We start from the raw sequence: 19,752 nt of genomic DNA, 5'->3' as shown, positions 1-19,752 counted from the left end.
AAAAATGCGCTGTTGCTGCCAGATCTTGATTGCCAAAAATTACATTGTGTTTGATGCTAAACTCGACTAAATAAAAAAAAAAAAAAAAAAATCAAATCTGTAACAGTATATTTTCATGCTTTCTCAAGGAAAGCACATTTTGAAAGTCCATTAAAAACATACCTTACATTTTTGGTCTTAGACAATGTTGAAGATATACATGATTGTCAACATGCCTAAGTGGTAAATAAAAAAATATATATTTATATAAATATGTATATACAATTTTAAATAGTAACAAGCATCAGGAAAAAGGAAACAAATCATCAGAACATTTTGAACATTCTGAATATTTATGCTTGTGTTGAAATTCCTTCTGCGATTTTATTCTTGTTTGCAACGTTACATTATTTTAAAGATATTATTGTTTGTGGTTTTTGCATGGTTTGTTTATTAGTGTAGTGAAGGAGTTTTAACTCCTATTCACTGGGAATAAAAAAACCCCAAAAAACATTCAGTCGATGCAGAGACACATAGACTGGGGGAATCCCCCATCTCCCCACCCTCGAATATTACCTATCATAACGTAACTAACTATGTGTAAACGTTATTTGGCAGTTTTTACTAGAAAAAGCAGCTATATGTTTTCTAGCATTCGAATAACTATGGATAAACCATAATCATAATCTAAATCATAATTTTAGCACTCAGCATACCCGGTTAAAAAAGTGACCGCTCGCCACTGGTGTGTGTATGTGTGTGTACCTGTAGACCTCTACACAAAAGTGCTGTAATTGATGAGTGAAAGACAGTGTATGTATATGAGAGTCTGGTGGGGATTGTGCTTGGTGGAGCGATGCTGTGTAGCTTTTTTTCATACCCTGCACTCCTCCTCCTTTTTACTAATGTGAGTGTTTGAAGTGTCATTCAATTCAAGGGCACAGTGTGTCACATCGGAGAGAAATTCTCTGCTTCTTTTAGCCTGAGATTCCTTTCATTTTCTTCTCCTCCCCTCCCTGCTGCACACTTTTCTTCTGACTTTGCGCGTGTTCTTGAATGTGTTTGTTTGAATATGACTGTGTGCGGGTGTGTGTGTGTGTGTTCCACCGGGATGGGACGGCGGAGGTGGAGGGACGCGTGTCCCAGGGGATACTGGGAAGGGTTCAGTGAACGGGGATTTCAGATGGAAGAGTAGAGGCATCAAAGGCCCACTGGAAATGTGTTTGTAATGAAAAATCTCAGTGATGGGGCTGTGCTTGTCATGAGTATTATGCTAATGCCACTGTTGTGAAGAACAATTGGCTCTAAATGATGAATTAGCTTAGCCTGTTAGCATGCATGACTGCAAATCATAAAAAAATTGTTAAGCAGGGTCCTCATGTTTTGTGGCTTTTACTTTTTCTTTTTTTCATATACTAAACAAAATTGTCACCAATTACCCAGACAAAACGGGAAGGCCACTCGCTGTCTAACAAATATTAGAAAACCCCGCTATATAGGCTATATATACAGTATGTATATTCCATTTTACTTGGAAATGATAATTGTCATGTCTTTCCAAATCTGTATATATATGACTTTATTTCTCCTAAGGGACATACACACTGAAAGAATTTGATGTAGGATTAAATTTGTAACAATTTCCTGTTAGAAATTGCTAGTAATTTCACAAATAATTACAAAGAAATTGCAAGTAAATTTAAAAAAAGTGTTTTTAATAAAGACTGAAATACTATTTCCTAGTAAAGCCTACTCCAATAACTGTTTTATATACATCAAGCCAGTACTAAAATGTAATTATTATACTAATTTTATAGTGAGTTATCCTTTGATTAATATTAATGACATAATGAACAGGAGGAAGATGTGAGATTCGGGAGCACTATAAATAAATATAAAAAAACTGACAAATGAAGCAGAATCCTGCAAGTCAGACAACACTCATGTACTAAATCTGTGCTGTAGAAAGACTGCTTTCTCTCCCTTATTATTGACTTGTACTGGTACTTTTGACATCCCTAAAATATAAGATTGATGGTTTATGCACCTTTTGTTGCTTATAGATGTGTGTTCTCTCGTCTGCAGGCCACCAGAGAGGTGATCGAGCGTGAAGCTCCAGGGATGGCTCTAGCAATGCTCATGGGCTCCCTAAATGTCACGCCACTCGGCATGCTGTCCAGGTGAATGCACAGACATGTCCTCTCATCTCACTCCTTTTACTCTTGTGTGTTTGAGAGACAGAGCAAAGATGTGTTTGGAATACTAATTAGATTAAATACTAATCATCTCCTTCCTGTAGACCCGTATGTGGAATCAGGGGCAAAACCCTCATCATTAATTTACCTGGGAGCAAGAAGGGCTCACAGGTAAGCTGTTTGTCTGTGTGTCTGTGTGTGTGTGGCTGTCTAATGATGCATATATAATAACAACAAAATCCAGAAAAACGCATTTCAAAAACCTTATAAATTGATTTGCAATTTTAATGTGAAATTCAAAATAAGTATTTGCAGATCCTCTCCAAGTCATTAAGTATGAAGGTAAAATAATGCCATAAAGATTTGCATGCGCAGGGTAAGATTTGTGAAAGTGTACATAAGACTGGAAGCGTAAATTAAATTTGCATGCGCAAGAGAAGCTTTGTAAAGGTGTAAATCGCGTTTCAAGCGCAAGAAAAAAATATTTGCAGCAGTTTGCAGTTACTCGTAAGTGTAATTCATGTATTGTGAAACTGCAGCTTTATGCCAACACAAAATAAATATGATCTGCATTCTTATAACTTCCATTTTTTCTGCGCTTACACTTCTGGCACGTTTTTTTTGACAGAATACAGTCAAAAGCACTGCAAGCCTGTGAACAGTGATTTGCAAGCAAAAACAACAGTTTAAAGAACTGCTAAACAGATTGACCGCGTAGAACCAATCTGTATGTGTAAAAAAACAGACTGTCAAATGTCTAAATGACTTATGTATCTAGGGCAAAAAGTTCTCCAAATAATCCAATATGTACAGCTCTGTCTTTCTTTTCTCTGTGCTTACAGTTTTGGCACGATTCTCTCACTAACTGAGTTTTGCAAGCGTGAGGGGGAGGGCGGGTCCACCTTCTTTTTGTAGCCAATCAAATGAGGCTCTCGCTGACTCTCCATTTACTCTTATCTGATTGGTTCAAATAAAACACATCATAAGCAGTTTTGCAGTTCTTTAAACTGTTGTTTTCGCTTGCAAATCACTGTTCACAGGCTTGCAGTGCTTTTGACTGTATTTTGGTAAAAAAAACGTGCCAGAAGTGTAAGCGCAGAAAAAATGGAAGTTATAATAATGCAGATCATATTTATTTTGTGTTGGCATAAAGCTGCAGTTTCACAATACATGAATTACAAACTGCTGCAAATATTATTTTCTTGCACTTGAAACGCGAGTTACATCTTTACAAAGATTCTCTTGCGCATGCAAATTTAATTTACGCTTACAGTCATATGTACACTTTCACAAATCTTACCCTGCGCATGCAAATCTTTATGGCATTATTTTACCTTCATACTTAAGGTTTCGAGGCTGACATTTGGAAACTCGAACCTTCAGCTCCCTCCACAGATTTTCTATTTTATTAATTGTTCTATTTCTAATTCTAATTTATTAATTATTATTTGGATCAAATATTTTTTTCCCCCACTGTATGTATATGTGTGTGTATATATATATATATATATATATATATATATATATATATATATATATATATATATATATATATATATATATATGTGTGTATATATAAATATATATACATACATATATGTGTGTGTATATATGTGTGTGTGTGTGTGTGTGTATACAGAATTTTTTTTATTAATGCATATAAATTACAGTACAAATACATACTTCAAAAAATAAATCTGTTCTGAAAAACGCATATTTTATGTATAAGGATGAATAAACAATGACAAAAAGTTTATAATGAGGATACGCCCCTTCCCTTCCTTTGCCTCTCACATATACGTTTACCCTCGTTTACCGTGTTAACATTGTGGCCAATACTATTACAGCTCCTTCCCATGAAGCTCCGCTGATAGGGCCGTGGTATTAATCTCCATTACCCATCAGCCCCAGCCACAGAGCACTCCGCTGTCACTGCCGCTTTGAAGTCCAGAAGCAGAGCCGATAAGGGGATTAAACTTTGAAGAACCCCTTTATGCTCGGTCTATCTCAGCTACAGCACTCCCCCTTTCCCTTCCTAAATAAAAGCATTCTTCCATCCCACGTCCACGACCTATAAAAGCAGCCTCCTCACAGCCCCGGCTCCTCCTCTATTGCCCTTCTTGCTTTTAAAAATGAGACAGACCCAGGCCACAATGCCACAGATTTAGAAAGACTCTGATCCACAGAGAGATTCTGCAAAACCTTTAGATCGCAGAGAGAGTTTTGATACAGGCAAATTGTTAACATTTAAATAAACTGAGTGAGAACGAAACAGGACCTCAGACCTCAGCACATCTGAGAAAATGGGATGTGTGATTGTTTCAGTTTGCACTAGAATGTCACCTGGAAACACACAAACACAATCCTCAAAGGGCCATAAATTGTTAAACAAATACAATGAATGTTTCTTCAACCTTGGGCACTTTCCTAAAGTCCTGAATGTTTCCACCATATCTACAATGGCCCTGTCCCAAATGGAACACTCTTACGGACTTACAATGGCCGCCGTGTGCGCGTGTCTGTTAAGTCCACGAGACTGTAGGCTGTCCCAATTGTCATTTTAGTGTTCAGAAGGGTGCTCGCGAGTGCCCCCTTTGCGGCCGCTATGTGCCCTTGATGCGCACTTCTGGCGAGCCTACAATGGGGCGAGCTCCGCAGCAGACTTCTACCCGTCAAAGCGGCATTACCTCACGAGAGTGCGGACTCAGAGAAAGACCGCGAGGGTTTAGGGTGCGATTTGGGACAGGGCCAATGATGCACAGGGTTTAGCAGAATTATGTGATAAATAAATCAATTAAAAAATGGTCGATTCATTTGTCTTGCTAATTTAGCTAATGTAGCTAGCATTTTATGTATTGTAAATACACATAATTAATCACATTTTATGGGTTTGTTAGAAATGACATAATATTTACTTATCATATGCCTCAATTGTCTCGAAGTAAAAATGCAATTTCTTTTCTCTATAAAGAAATTGTTTTAACTTAGAAACCTTTAAAAACAGACCTACTGTCCTAACTTAGTTGTTAACCAATTGTATATGCTTTTGTTAAAGCCATCAATTTACATTGTTTCTGTTTATTTTATAAATAATCATGTTTAACAGCAGAATTCCAGGTGAAGAAACTAAATTACCAGTGATTACAAAAAAAGATCTCCACCAATAAACTGTGTCCACAAAAGCGTTTTTAGCCAGTTGAAAATGCCAAGCTGTGAGTGCTTGAGAGCGATTCTGAGACGCTTTTTTTTTTTTTTTTAGTTGAGACGCTTTGGCGGTTATTATACGTTATATCTGTGGGAGTGTAACTGATTCTGGATCTGATTTCTCCATTTATTTATGAATTAGTGCTGTCAAACGATTAATCGTGATTTAATCGCAACTAAATTAAATGAAACCATATATTATGTAAACAAATTAGTTTTGTTTACATAATATATGTGTATACTGTGTATATTTATTATGTATATATAAATACAAACACATGCATGTATATAAGACAAATATGTTATGTTTATATATATAAGAATATAAATATATAAATGTTTATACATGTAAATATTTTCAAAATATGTACTGCATGTGTGTGTATTTAAGTACATAATAAATATACACAGTACACATACATATTATGTAAACAAAAACTTTTATTTTGGATGCGATTAATTGCAATTAATAATGCTTAATAATTGCAATGTTGACACAATATAAAGTACTTGCCCTGGCCCTTGTTTTAAATGTTTTTGTTCAGTTGTTGTGCTTCTAGTCGTCGTCTTTTGCTGTTGTACAAGGAGGATGTGGCAGTTGGTCGGTGTGGAATTTGTCCCGCCTGTCCTCCGCTGTGATTGGACGGCTGACTAAAAAGTGACAATGATGAGTGCTGCACTGTACCCAAAATTGAACATTCTTCAACTCTTGATGCCAAAACAAAAAAAAAAATCCCACAATGCTCAGTGGGAAGAAAATGCTCAGTGCCTCGTCACATTCATGTCATTTTAAAAAATAATTTTTCATGCTAAGTTTAAAACAAGTGTAAGATTATTTTCACTTTTTGTTTGTTTCTTTCTTTCTTTTGTACATAACGTGCTTCATACCAAATTATTAATTTAAATGTAAAAACATAGTAGTTAAGGCCACTAAGGACCTTTTTTTTCTTTTTAAGATGTTTTCAAAACAGCTTTAATGTTACAAAAAGCCAAAAAGTAGTTTGAAGTTGAAGAAACACCTGTGTTTTAGATTTGAACACACATCAATGATACCTCTTAAGTTATATTCATTAGATGCATTGAACTTTGATCTGTTGAACACAACAAAATAGAAACCCAAGAAACTGGAGAAAAAAGTCAAGCACAGTTAGGACACAGTGTTGCTGTCCAAGTGATTTGTAATGCCTTATCTCTGAAAAAGGGCTACATTGAATTCTACCGTTTTCTCAAGGAAACTGGACATGAAATATGTCCATCTGCTTTTACAGTGATATGGGTTCACATCACACATCCAGTATTGGCATGTTCCTGTCTGGTCAGCATGTCTGAGTTGCCCATCACTCTTTCTTTGAGCTCAGGTGCCATTATTTCTACAGAGCAGCGTGCTCTGATCTGGAGCGTCAGTGCACACACATGTGCCTCACCTTGCACCAGGAAAGACAAAAATAGACCATCCCTACATGCACCAAGAGGACATGAAGTAGCCTATGGACTTCTGATGTCTCCACACATTAATCTTCATTTTAACTCTGAGTCACCAAAACGGAGCGATGCAACCACATCAGACCCGCGGAGGAACACTCCACTGCATCAACCCTCCCTGGACCGGTCTCCATCCCCGCTGCCATCCTTTCCTTCATTATTATTAATCTCTCTTGTCAGAAGTACTTAAGAAATGCGGTTTAAGAGCAATCGAGTTTGGCCACCTGTGTTAAGTTCACACGCTGTGTCCTTATCGGACTTCAGCCACGCAAAATGGAGGATGTCTAACTGTATTAGAAATTCCATTAAGTTAGTGTCAATAGGTTGGCCTGTATGTCATCCTATTAGGGGATTCGGATAGATAGTGGGCTGTTATGTTGGAAGAGAACAAGAGGGATTTACACTGTAAAGCCCTCACATTACTGCTAAATGGTACACTCGAAGCTTGAGGAGCTATAGAAAGTTGAACTCTGAGGAGGTACAACAGATTTAGCTTTTTTGTAATTCTACTGTTCAAATCTTGAAGGAATAGCTCAGATTAGACACTATTTAAGCACCAGAATGTGTCATATCAAATGTTGTAGAAAATAAATGTAAAATATTACTACAGTCAGGAATTTTGTTAGCGTGTGTGTTGATTTAAAAAAAAATATATATAATAAAATTTTCAGCAAACCACAATATAACATTTATATAATTTACCAGTATGTAATTTCATGCAAGTGTTATTTTTGTATTTGTTAAAATTATATTTTTTTCATGCTACTGAATGTTACACAAAATTATTTTACTTCACACAATATAATAACAGAATGAGAATTTATTTTATTTCAAATTAGCCTTTTAATCTTAATTTTATTCATATAAATTTTATATTCTATTTTATTTATCTAAGTGTACATATTTTTGAAAACTATTAATATGTGACCCTGGACCACAAAACCAGTCTTAAGTAGCACGGGTATATTTGTAGCAATAGCCAAAAATACATTGTATTTTTTTTTTTGCACCCTCAGATTCCAGATTTTCAAATAGTTGTATCCTAACCTAAACCATACATCAATGGAAAGCTTATTTATTCAGCTTTCAGATGATGTGATTTGTTGTGTTTAGTTTAGTTTTGTTGTGTTTTGCTGTTGTATTTAGTTTAGTTTTGTTTTGTTTTAGTTCTTCCTACTGCCTAGTAGTAACTACCATTTAAGGCTGCATGTTACCAAGCTAACAATGTAAAACTCATAATACTTACTTTTACTTTACTTTTAGTCATTTAGCAGACGCTTTTATCCAAAGCGACTTACAAATAAGAAAAAGTAACTAAAACTAAAAGTTAACACTCTGTAAATACTCTATACACACCCATTTAAGAAAATACAGAAATTAAATAAAATTGACAAATGCATACAATAAAATAAATATGAATAAAAATATGATATTCTCTGAGGTTGTCATGATTTTGTCTATTTAGAATTGAGTTTGAGCATATCTAAAATATCTTTTTGCTTCATTCTTTCACTTGCTTTATCTGCATCTCTGTCTTTTCTCAGGAGTGCTTCCAGTTCATCCTACCTGCTCTGCCGCACGCCATAGACCTGCTGCGGGACGCCACAGTGAAGGTGAAGGAGGTACACGATGCTTTAGAAGACCTGCCGTCCCCTCCACCGCCCCTCTCCCCTCCACCCACCACCAGCCCACACAAGCAGACAGAAGACAAGGGTGTACAGTGTGAGGAAGAGGACGAGGAAAAGAAGGACAGTGGTGTGGCGTCCACAGAGGACAGCGGCTCCTCTCACATCACAGCTGCTGCTATTGCTGCTAAGGTGGGCATCACTATTAATAATAATAATAATAATAATTCATGATATTTCATGTTTCCCTAGCAAAACTGGAATAGGAGGAAGTATTTTGACATTGTACAGATGACTCTCTGCCCTTTTAGGGCTCTCTTTCATTGTCTTTTGCTCTTGATGTTCCATTAAATCATCTTTTGTGTTTTGTGTGTGCACGTGTCAAGTCTCTTGTCATGTTTATGTATTTCATGTTCATCATCAGAGCATGAAGTTTCATCCCAGCCATGCTGTTGTCATGGCGAAAGGTGGACAGCCCTTGAGTGGCTTCATCCCATCCACCTCCATTCCCTCCCATTTCACCTGCTCCTGCAGCGATACGGTAAGCCACACCTACTTTTCCATCCACATTCACTTCTCCTGCTTTTCCATTGGCCCTTTTGAACATCCAGTTTCAAAACCACCCAGTCAGAGAAATGAAATGTCATTGGAAGTTATTATTGTTTTATTTGCTGCACTACTACTATTGCTTAACAATAAAACAGGGGAAAAAATCCCCACACAGAACACACTCTTGCGTCTAAAAACATAAGATGGATCGCACAGGTTTTAAAACAAGCTCAGCACGGAAAGCCTCCCCTACCATGTTACCATCAAATGAAAACAAATAAAACAGTTGCCATGCAAATTTGCTACTGTCAACTAAAGCTCTCAATACTTGCCCTGCCTCCGTGGTCTTCTGATTGGTCCACGGTTCTGGAACTGACACTGATGAGTGGCACTACGTGTAAAAGTTGAAATTATTTTAACTTGACACAATGTCTTAAAAACTTGGTGCTCATGTGCGAGACACTTCAAAACATGCAAGTGCAACTGTGTCTAGTGGGTGTTTACATAGAAAAACAATGGAAATTAGTGCATTGGAATGGAAAAACGCATTCTGTGTGAACATCCCCTCAGACTTACATTTAATTTTTAGAGACCAAATACTGTGACATAAAACTGACACGTTCAGGTCTAGCTTTTTGACTTTATGCTACTAATCTACTATACATTTGTTAACTTTTGTGGTAATTCTTTAATATCAATGTGTATAAAGCTGTAGCATCTCTTATAATATTATTTAATAATAAGTTAATGTTCAGCAAACCAGAATGTAACATTCATATAATTTAATATTATATAATTTTGTTATACCATAAAATGTTTTTTCCATATTTATTTCATTTAAAGAAAAATTCAATTGGAATCTTTATTATTTTGAATGTTACACAAAATGAGGATACATTAAAGCCATATCTAGTGACCAAAATATGATAGACTTGGCACCTCCAGACCTAGCTTTTGTGACTTTGCCAATAAATAACACCCTGGCAACCACCCACAACATAGACAAGCATGACTTACTTTCTTTCTTTAGCTTTCTTTTGTGCGTTGCATCAGTTTATGCTCTAGCAAGCAATATTTGTCTTGTTGTTCAGCCTTGCCAGGTCTTGTAAAGTTTTTTTTAAATCTGATAACGGAGGATTGAGTATATATCCTGTATTAGCTGTCTTTATATAGTAATTATAATGGGGTCATGCAGGTTGGCATTACTGTGTTCTCCACAGGGAGCGCTCGTAGCTCGAGTCTCATGGGAAGGCAGAGGTTGAGTCGAGTGCTATTATTAGCACAGGGTTAGCTTCTGTGCTGGGTAATTAAAGCGCTCGTGGAGCTGCTCTTTCCTGTGAGGCCTTGATTTAGCCCCAGTGTTAATTAGTGCTCCGTTAAGCCCCAGCGTTCCTATGGAAGATCCCTGCGCTCTTCGCCTTTCTGCCCATCAGACTCCCGCTTAATCCCAGCACAGTTCTCCCAGACAGCATAGCTGCAGTTTATTACTGCACGAAGACTCGCCTGCTGGATCAAAGGCAGCGAGTCTCAGTCTGAGTACAGTAACAAAAATATCACTCTTTTCAAATATTTGTCTATGGAGGTTCATTAATACTTTCTGTCAATATTGTGTGGGCTATATTGCTTCTGTAGTAGTCAGAAGTCCATGTTAGTCAAGGTTTAATGTAGTGTTACATGATTATTTACCACACTGCTCTCTGATGCTCTTGTACCTTTGAGAGTTCTGTATGTAAATATGATGTGTTATGATTGGTTAATGCTTTGCAACATACGATCCAACACATACCTGTATGGCAGTCATATGATAATGAGTGATTTTACATATCAGGGATTACAGATATGAGTGTGTGTATGTGTGTGTGTGTGTGTGTATATATATATATATATATGTATGTGTGTGTGTGTGTGTGTGTGTATATATATTTTTGTGATGATACATCTTCTGATGCACCAGGGCACATCATCAGTGATGTATCCTGAGGTCATCGGGTGTTTCGGGTCTCTCGAACATCAGACACCCTCACTCAGGCGACCCAGCTGAGGTTGATCAAGCCTCAGCTTGTGCCCTGGCAGCTCAACCACGGTTCCGCTCTCTTAATCCAGAGCCACCTAGAGGCTTTCTCCGCTGCCTCTGTGCTGTTACAGATAGCTCTTCTCCTCCTTTCGCCTGTGATGCCGAGTGCAGTATATGCCCTGCAGAGGGACTGTCCAGCAAAGCCTCTGCACCCTACCTCTACAGGCAAGCACCTTGCCTTCCAGCCTTGTTCGTGGCAGTCGCTGACTAAGTCCTGATATTTCCCCTTTTTCCGCTCAAAGGCCTCCTCCATTCGCTCCTCCCATGGCACGGTGAGCTCCAGCATGACAACATTTTTTGTTGCCTCAGATACCAGGATGATATCAGGTCTGAGTGAGGTCTTAACTACATGCTGGGGGAACTTGAGCTGCTTGCCCAGGTCTACTGATAGCTGCCAGTCCTGTGCAGTTTGGAGAAACCCTGATGTTCCTTTCTTTGTTCCTGGCTTTTCTCCGGCTCTAATGAAGCTGATGGTTTGCTTCCTAGGTCTGGATTTTTGGCAGATGGAAACAGCACTAGAGATGCTCTCTGCGATAGTCTTGAGCACCTGATCATGACGCCAGCGGTATCGGCCTTCCCCCAGAGCTTTTGGGCAACAACTCAATACGTGCTCCAGGGTCCCCTTGTTCTTCTGGCAGAGGGGGCATGCTGGTGACTCGGCCAAGCCCCAGCAGTGCAGGTTGGATGGGCTGGGAAGAACATCATAGACCGCCTGGACCAGGAACTTGATGCGGTGTGGTTCTGCCCTCCACAGGTCAGTCCACGAGATCTTCCTCTCCACAACTTGCTCCCATCTAGTCCATGCGCCTTGCTGTCTCATCCCCACCGCTCTGCTGGTCCTCTCCTCCTCCACAGCTGCTCTAACTTCCTTCTGAACCAGTTGCCGCCGCTCCTTCCCCCGCGCTTTATCATAACGGGGGGCTGCAACGGCTCCTAGTCCAGCCCTTCCTCTGGCCACAGTTCCCACAAGGACTCCATGGCGCAAACGGGACTCTGCCTGCTCCACTGCCACCTCTGCTCTCCACTTCCTGCCAGTCTTGACTACCACTCCTGCCCCAGAGACTTTTGGGTCTGTTGATTCCCGGAACTGCAGCACCTCTCTTGCACGCAAAACCTTGAACTCCTCCTCGATAGATTTCAGAGGTAGTGTCAGTTTGCAGCTGTTTCCATAGAGTGCGATGTTGCTTAAGCTCCGCGGTAGACCCAACCATCTCCTCAGGTAGCGGCTGACTCTCCTCTCCAGGTCTGTAATGGTGGAGATCGGGAATTCATAGAGAAGCAGTGGCCACAGTATCCTCGGCAGAATCCCGTGCTGATAGATCCACGCCTTGAATTTGCCGGGTAGGCCTGTTTTGTCGACACTCTTCAGCCATTTCTCCAACTCCTCACAGGTGTTCTTTATTGAAGCTGTGTCCCTGAGGCTGCTGTCAAAGTACCTCCCCAGGCTTTTCACAGGCTTCTCGGAGATGGTAGGGATCGGTGTTCCTGAGATCGAAAACCGGAACTTATCGACCACTCTGCCCTTCTTCAGGACCAAGGATCTTGACTTTGCTGGCTTAAAAGACATCCTGGCCCATCCCAACAGCCTCTCTAGGCCTCTCAAGATCCATCTGGCTCCAGGCACTGACTCAGTGGTTACTGTCAGGTCGTCCATGAACGCACGGATTGGTGGTTGGCGGATCCCGGACCTGGACTTGGGGCCTCTACACTCTGGTTCAGCAGATTTTACCAACATGTTCATTGCTAGTGCGAACAGGATCACCGAGATAGTGCAGCCTGTGATAATTCCAACTTCCAATCTATGCCACTCTGATGTTACTGACCCTGCTGAGACTCTCAGACTGAACTCGCTGTAATAATCCAGAATGAGGTCTCTGACTGCAGCTGGAACATGGTGCCTCTCCAGTGTTTCCCACACCAGCTTGTGGGGCATAGAGCCATAGGCATTGGCCAGATCTAACCAGAGGACCACCAGATCTCCCTTGTTCTCCCTTGCTTCTCTAAGGAGCTGCTTGACCACGCCTGTGTGTTCTAAACACCCCGGTACACCAGAAATGCCGCCTTTCTGAACTGAGGTGTCGATGTACCCGTTCTTAAGGAAGAAGTCAGCCAGCCGCCTAGCCACAATGCTGAAGAAGATCTTCCCCTCAACACTGAGTAGTGAGATGATTCTGAACTGGCTGATCTCTTTAGTGTCCTCCTCTTTAGGGATCCACACACCCTCAGCAAACCGCCACTGTTGCGCTGCTTTTCCTCTTCTCCAGATGACCTTTAGGATCCTCCAAAGCCGGTGTAGCAACTTGGGACAGTGCTTGTATACCTTGTAAGTGGTTCCACTTGGTCCTGGTGCTGACCCAGTTCTTGCCCTCTTTACCACATCTTGAACTTCTTTCAAGAGGGGTTCCCTCTGGTCAAATGCCACCGTTGGCTCTGGTGGTCTTAACACTGTATCACACTGTCCCAGGTCTTGGTCTCTGGTGGCGTCACTGAAAGTGTTTTGAAGGTGTTGCTCGACATCCTCCTTTGCACAGGCTAAGCGTCCGCTGCGTCTCTGTCCGAGGAGCTGTTTGGTGAACCCGAATGGGTTGCTGATGAAGGCAGTGCGTTTCTGAGCTCTTTCTCTGCGCCGCCTCCTGTGGTATTCCGCCCTGCGCAGGGTAAGGAGTCTCTTCCTGAGCACAGTACGAAGCTCTACCAATGGCGCCCGCTCCTCTTGTCTTGCCACCTTGTACTGTTTGGTCAAGGCTTTCAGCTCTGTCCTAATGTTGTGGATTTTAACCGCCCGCTGGTTCATGCTGTAGGGCTGCCTAGCTCCTCTTTCTTCCTCAACTCCAAACCTTTCCGCAGCCATACTCACTATGATAGTTGTCATAGCCTGCAGTCTCCTCTCCACATCCCCTTTGGCCGTTGTTTCTAGCACTGCATCCACATCCTCGTCGAACTTCTGCCACTCTGATGTTTTAGAGGCTTGAGGCCACTTGATCCTTCTCTTCTCCGATGGCCTGCTTGGAGGGACTAACGGCACCACTTGGAGGCTCTGGGCTCTGTGGGGTGCTTCCGGGCCCTGCTCCTCCTCTGTCTCACCAGGCACTAGTCCTGAGCATTGTGATGGTTGTAGTCTCACCTTACATTTCATCTTTGTTTGATGGATCTTTATGCCTCTCTCATTTTTGCAGATCTTTCCACAAAAACACTCTCTTCTCGTCAACGTTTGTCCATTGCTATTGTTCGTTAAACTTGTGTCTGTCCGGCTGGGGTGCTCATTCTCCCCCCCTCTCGGGCTCCCCTGGGGGTATATCTCATATGTTTGTTCCGTAGCTTATTTTTGGGTCCTCCTTCACAGGAGGTGCGGTTAGGGTTGCTGACCCGTGCCGCCCCGGTTGCCGTCTTTCCGAGCTGTCGTCTGTCTCTCCAGCTGTCACCTGCCTGTTCCTGGTTGTCAACCAGCCTGTTCCTGGTCGTCACTGGTTTTTCCAGTCTAACAGTTGTGATGATACATCTTCTGATGCACCAGGGCACATCATCAGTGATGTATCCTGAGGTCATCGGGTGTTTCGGGTCTCTCGAACATCAGACACCCTCACTCAGGCGACCCAGCTGAGGTTGATCAAGCCTCAGCTTGTGCCCTGGCAGCTCAACCACGGTTCCGCTCTCTTAATCCAGAGCCACCTAGAGGCTTTCTCCGCTGCCTCTGTGCTGTTACAGATAGCTCTTCTCCTCCTTTCGCCTGTGATGCCGAGTGCAGTATATGCCCTGCAGAGGGACTGTCCAGCAAAGCCTCTGCACCCTACCTCTACAGGCAAGCACCTTGCCTTCCAGCCTTGTTCGTGGCAGTCGCTGACTAAGTCCTGATATTTCCCCTTTTTCCGCTCAAAGGCCTCCTCCATTCGCTCCTCCCATGGCACGGTGAGCTCCAGCATGACAACATTTTTTGTTGCCTCAGATACCAGGATGATATCAGGTCTGAGTGAGGTCTTAACTACATGCTGGGGGAACTTGAGCTGCTTGCCCAGGTCTACTGATAATAATAATATATATATGTATATACGTACATGCATGCATGCATACATACATACATACACACACACACACACACACACACACACACACACACATATACATGTATACAGTGCCCTCCATAAGTATTGGAACAGTAAAGACAAAATTGCTCTGTTGGCTGTGGAATCAAGACATTTACAAATATGATTAAAAGATGAATATGAGACAAAACTACAGAATGTCACATTTTATTATTGGGTGATTCAACACATAGATGTTTTACCAGCTAAGAAGTTCAGCACTTTTAGTGTTTCATCCCTCTATCTGATGTGAGCATAAGTATTGGAACAGTTGCCTCACTGGTCTTTCTAAGTGATCAGCTGTGTCCTGTTGCATTAATTCTTCAGGTATTAAAGCAGGGAATATGTCGTATCAGTTATATCCATTACGCATTCTGAATCTTGCATTCGATGATGAAAAACACAAACCAGGATGAAGATGAGGGAGCTGACTTTGAGAGAAAAGTAAGCAATTTGGATGCTAAAAGAAAAGAGGAAGTCAGAGCTCTAGCAAAAACAAAGGGCATGGAGAAATCAAGAGTTTGAAAACCACCAGTGACATCAGCAACCAACAATGACCTGATCGGCTGAGAAAACAGTAGTTGATGACAGACAAATCATAAAAGCTGTGAAAATTAATCCTAAAAGACGTGTCTGTAAAATCACCAACAACTTCCAGAAAGCTGGGGTGATGCTCTGACAATCTACTGTCCTCAGGAGACTTTGGCACAGAATTACAGATGCTACACAGCAAGATGCAAACCTCTGACCAGCACCAAAAATAGAAAGACAAGATTAGAGTGCTTCATATTGCATCAGGACAATGACCCAAAACACCCTGTCAAGGAATTTATAAGGGCAAAAAAATGCAAAGTCTTAGATTGCCCAAGTCAATCTCCAGATTTAAATCCGATTGAACATGAATTTCACCAGCTGGAGAGGAGAGTAAAGGCAGAAACTCCCCAAAACAAGCAACAATTGGAATTGGCTGCATTAAAGGCTGGGAAAAGTATTTCAAAGGATGAGACCAAGAGTCTGGTGATGTCTATGGGTCACAGACTCACTGCTGTGATTGTGCGCAAGGGATCTGCAACTAAATAATAGCTTTTAATCTTTTATATCTGCCTTAAGTTCAACTGTCCCAATACTTATGCTCACATCAATGAGTGGGATGAACTCTAAAAGTGCTGATCTTTTTATTTGGTAAAACATATATGTGTTGAAACGGCTAATAATAAAATGTGACATTCTGTAGTTTTGTCTCAAATTCATATTTTAATCATATTTGCAAATGTCTTGTCTCCACAGCCAAGAGAGCAATTTTGTCTTTACTGTTCCAATACTTATGGAGGGGACTGTATATATATATATATATATATATATATATATATATGTGTGTATGTGTGAGTGTGCTTGAACATTATGAAATTTTATATTATAGAATCATATATTAAAATAATATATCTTTTTATGATTAGATATTTATGATTTGTATTCATTTTTTATGCAATTTAACTTAATTTCTGTTTACTGATTTCCGTTCAAAAGTTTGGGAAGATTAGAGTAAGATTTTTTTGTTTTTAAAGATGTTGCTTATGCTCATCAAGACTGCATTTCTTTGATCAAAAATACAGAAAAAAACTGTAATTGAACTGAAATATTATTGCAATTTAAAAGAACAGTTTTCCATTTTAATATACTTTCAAATATAATTTGTTTCTGTGAAGCAAAGCTGAATTTTCAGCAGCATTACTCCAGTCTTCAGTGTCACATGATCCTTCAGAAATCATTCTAATATGCTGATTTATAATTAACGTTGGAAACAATTGAGCTGCTTAATATTCTTTGGGGCCTGTGATACTTTTTTCAGGATTCTTTGATAAATAAACAGTTAAAAAGAACCATGCTTACTGCTTATTCAAAATAGCAATTTTGTGTTACAATATACACTACTAATCAAAAGTTTGCGTTCAGTACATTTTTCCTTTTTTTTAAGAAATTAATACTTTTATTCAGCAAGGACATGTTAAATGGATAAAAAGTGATAGAAAATATTTCTATTTTGAATTAATGCTGTTCTTTTTAACTTTTTACTCATCAAAGAATCAAAGAGAAAAGTATCATAGGTTCCAAACAAATTAAGCAGCACAGCAGTTTCAACACCTTTATTTAACCAGGAAAAGACTCACTGAGATTAAAATCTCTTTTCCAGGAGTGTCCTGGCCAAGACACTCATGGAAAAGAGATTTTAATGAGTCTCTCAGTGAGTCTAAATCAACATATTAGAATGATTTATGTGACACTGAAGACTGGAGTAATGGATGATGAAAATTCAGAGCTGCATCACAGAAATAAATGATATTTTAAAGTATATTAAAATAGGAAACCAATATTACAAATTGTAATAATATTTCACAATATTACAGTTTTTTTTTTGATCAAATAAATACAGCCTAGATGAGCAGAAGAGACTCCAATGAAAAAACAAAAAAAATCTTACTGACCCCAAACTTTTGAACAGCAGTGTATGTCTCTTATGCTCACCTAGGGTACATTTATTTGATAAAAATACAATGAAAACAGTAATATTGTAAAATAGAAAAGCTGAATTTTGAAAAAAAAAAAACACTCTTACTGATTCCACAGCACTATAAGTGTAAATACTGATTATTGCCAGCTCTTAACTTTTAACTTTTTTGAATTTGACTGTCCCTGTCTTCTGTTTACAGATACCAGAGTCCATCATTTCACGAGGCGTGCAGGTTTTGCCGCGGGACACTGCCTCTCTCAGCTCCACACCCTCGGAGTCTCCTTGTGCTCAGCAGTCCCGCCTCTCCACTGCCTCCTGCCCCACCCCCAAAGTAAGACTCCACCCCTTCTCCCTTTATTCACACCATTCCTTCTCCCCTCGGCTTTCTTTTCCGTCATGCACTCCGTATCCTCCATGGCTGGATCCTCATCTGCTGCCACCTCATTGGCTGCTTGACACACTGCTTTGCATTCCAGACAGCAGTGACTCTGCTCATTGGGCCATGTGAGAGGAGAGAACTCTTCACTGGCTGAATTTTAAGTTCGGCCAATTTGATTTTCCTCCTGTAGCAGTTAACAGTTTGTTGTTTTAGATCCAACAGTGTGATTAGACGAATGCTACGAGGGTCTATTAACTATTTTCTTTATGAAGTTCAGGAGCCGGTTTGGATGTTCTTTTTGCAACGGTTAAGTCTCTCTAACTCACATTGTGTCAGCCATTTAGTATTTAGTCATACATTGTCATACATACTCTTCCATCTCAATTTTTGACTGAAAAGTGCTATCGGTGTAACCGACCGAGTCGTTTACTGAATGGAGTCATTCTTTTGTGCTGTTTATAACCAGTTATATTTTGTTATGAGTGTGTGATAGTAAGGTACTTCAGTTTCAGTACCTTACTATCAACTGTTTTATAGTAAGGTACTGAACTCAACTGTTTCCTCAGTTTTTAGTGGAAGTGTCAAGGTATAAATGTGTGCTTTGTGTTGTGACCCTGATTATGCTGGCCATGTTAAAAATAGCATTCACTTTGGTGACAGAATACTGTTTAATAGTACCATTTGAATCACAAAATGACAGACATGACACCCTACACTTTTGTGGACACCATTGACAGACAAAAAAATAATCAAAAAACACATTAAGTGCGCATTTGGGTCTGGACCAATCGAGTGTCTGTTTAGTTCATGAGATGGTCATATTTGTGTGTGAAATCTGTCAACAAGCTGTGAAAAAGTGATTAATGGTGCTTCACCAGCTTTTTTTTCTCCCTCTAGTGAACGCAGTGTGTATTACAACTGTGTTTTCTTTTAGCAGGTCAGAGTATTTGTGTGTTTCAGTGTCAGACTTTGGAAAGTTGATGCCACAGAGTACTTGAAGTGTATAATGGAAATGTTTTTATCGTGTCTTTTTTAGTATGTATGTGAAATGCCGGTGATAAGCAGAATTCCAGCAAAGTGCTCTAAGCTTCAGCTTTGACCTCAGGCTGGGTTTTAATTCTGCTGACTGCTGTTTTTTTAACAAGTGTCTGGCAGTTTGGCTTTAGTTGCTAAACAAGGGTGTCAGGTGGCACTTAACAGTCAGAGGCTACAGTGAAGAACATGCTGAGGTGTGTTTGTGTGTGTGTGTGTGTGTGTGTGTGCTGTTGAACGGTGCACCTATCACATTGAGCATCTGGGAATTCAAAGACCTGATAAAATAGTCATTGCATGTTCACAAATGTGTGGAGAATTTATATGCAGTGGGAATATTGTGTGCGCGCGTGTGTGTGTGAGAGAGAGAGAGCGAGAGAGAGAGAGACACTGGTGGGGCCCAAATAAAAAGAGCCAAATTCATATGTTCTTGAAAATTTAATTTTAAAGTTGAAATATAATGAGAACATGTTTTCTTAATGCATGTAATTGGTCTTATTGTGAACAATTCATCAATACATTTTTTCCCCTTTTTATTAATACATTTAACTTTGTAATTTTTTTTAAAACAAAAAGTCATACCTCGATCTGCTGCTACCTTGTTTAAAAATTAAAATTAAAAACTAAAAAATGTAAATCTTGCAG

The 19,752-nt window shown here is 39.9% G+C and overlaps 1 protein-coding gene across 1 annotated transcript in view; it reads left to right on the top strand.

Annotated features, from left to right (window-relative positions):
* LOC306886414 (gephyrin-like) overlaps window positions 1-19,752 on the top strand; it is a gene marked incomplete at its 3' end in the record, with an annotated part of 98,153 nt that overhangs the window by 42,132 nt on the left and 36,269 nt on the right. The window contains exons 5-9 of the mRNA XM_079443500.1: window positions 2,065-2,159; window positions 2,279-2,345; window positions 8,405-8,677; window positions 8,910-9,026; window positions 17,896-18,027. Coding sequence (XP_079299626.1) covers window positions 2,065-2,159; window positions 2,279-2,345; window positions 8,405-8,677; window positions 8,910-9,026; window positions 17,896-18,027 — 684 coding nt within the window. The remainder of the gene's footprint in view (window positions 1-2,064; window positions 2,160-2,278; window positions 2,346-8,404; window positions 8,678-8,909; window positions 9,027-17,895; window positions 18,028-19,752) is intronic.

Source organism: Barbus barbus (genome assembly GCF_936440315.1).
Source record: "Barbus barbus genome assembly, chromosome: 20".
Taxonomy (NCBI): Eukaryota; Metazoa; Chordata; class Actinopteri; order Cypriniformes; family Cyprinidae; genus Barbus; species Barbus barbus.
Note: the sequence above shows the minus strand (reverse complement) of the source record. Positions and strands in the feature narration are given on the sequence as shown.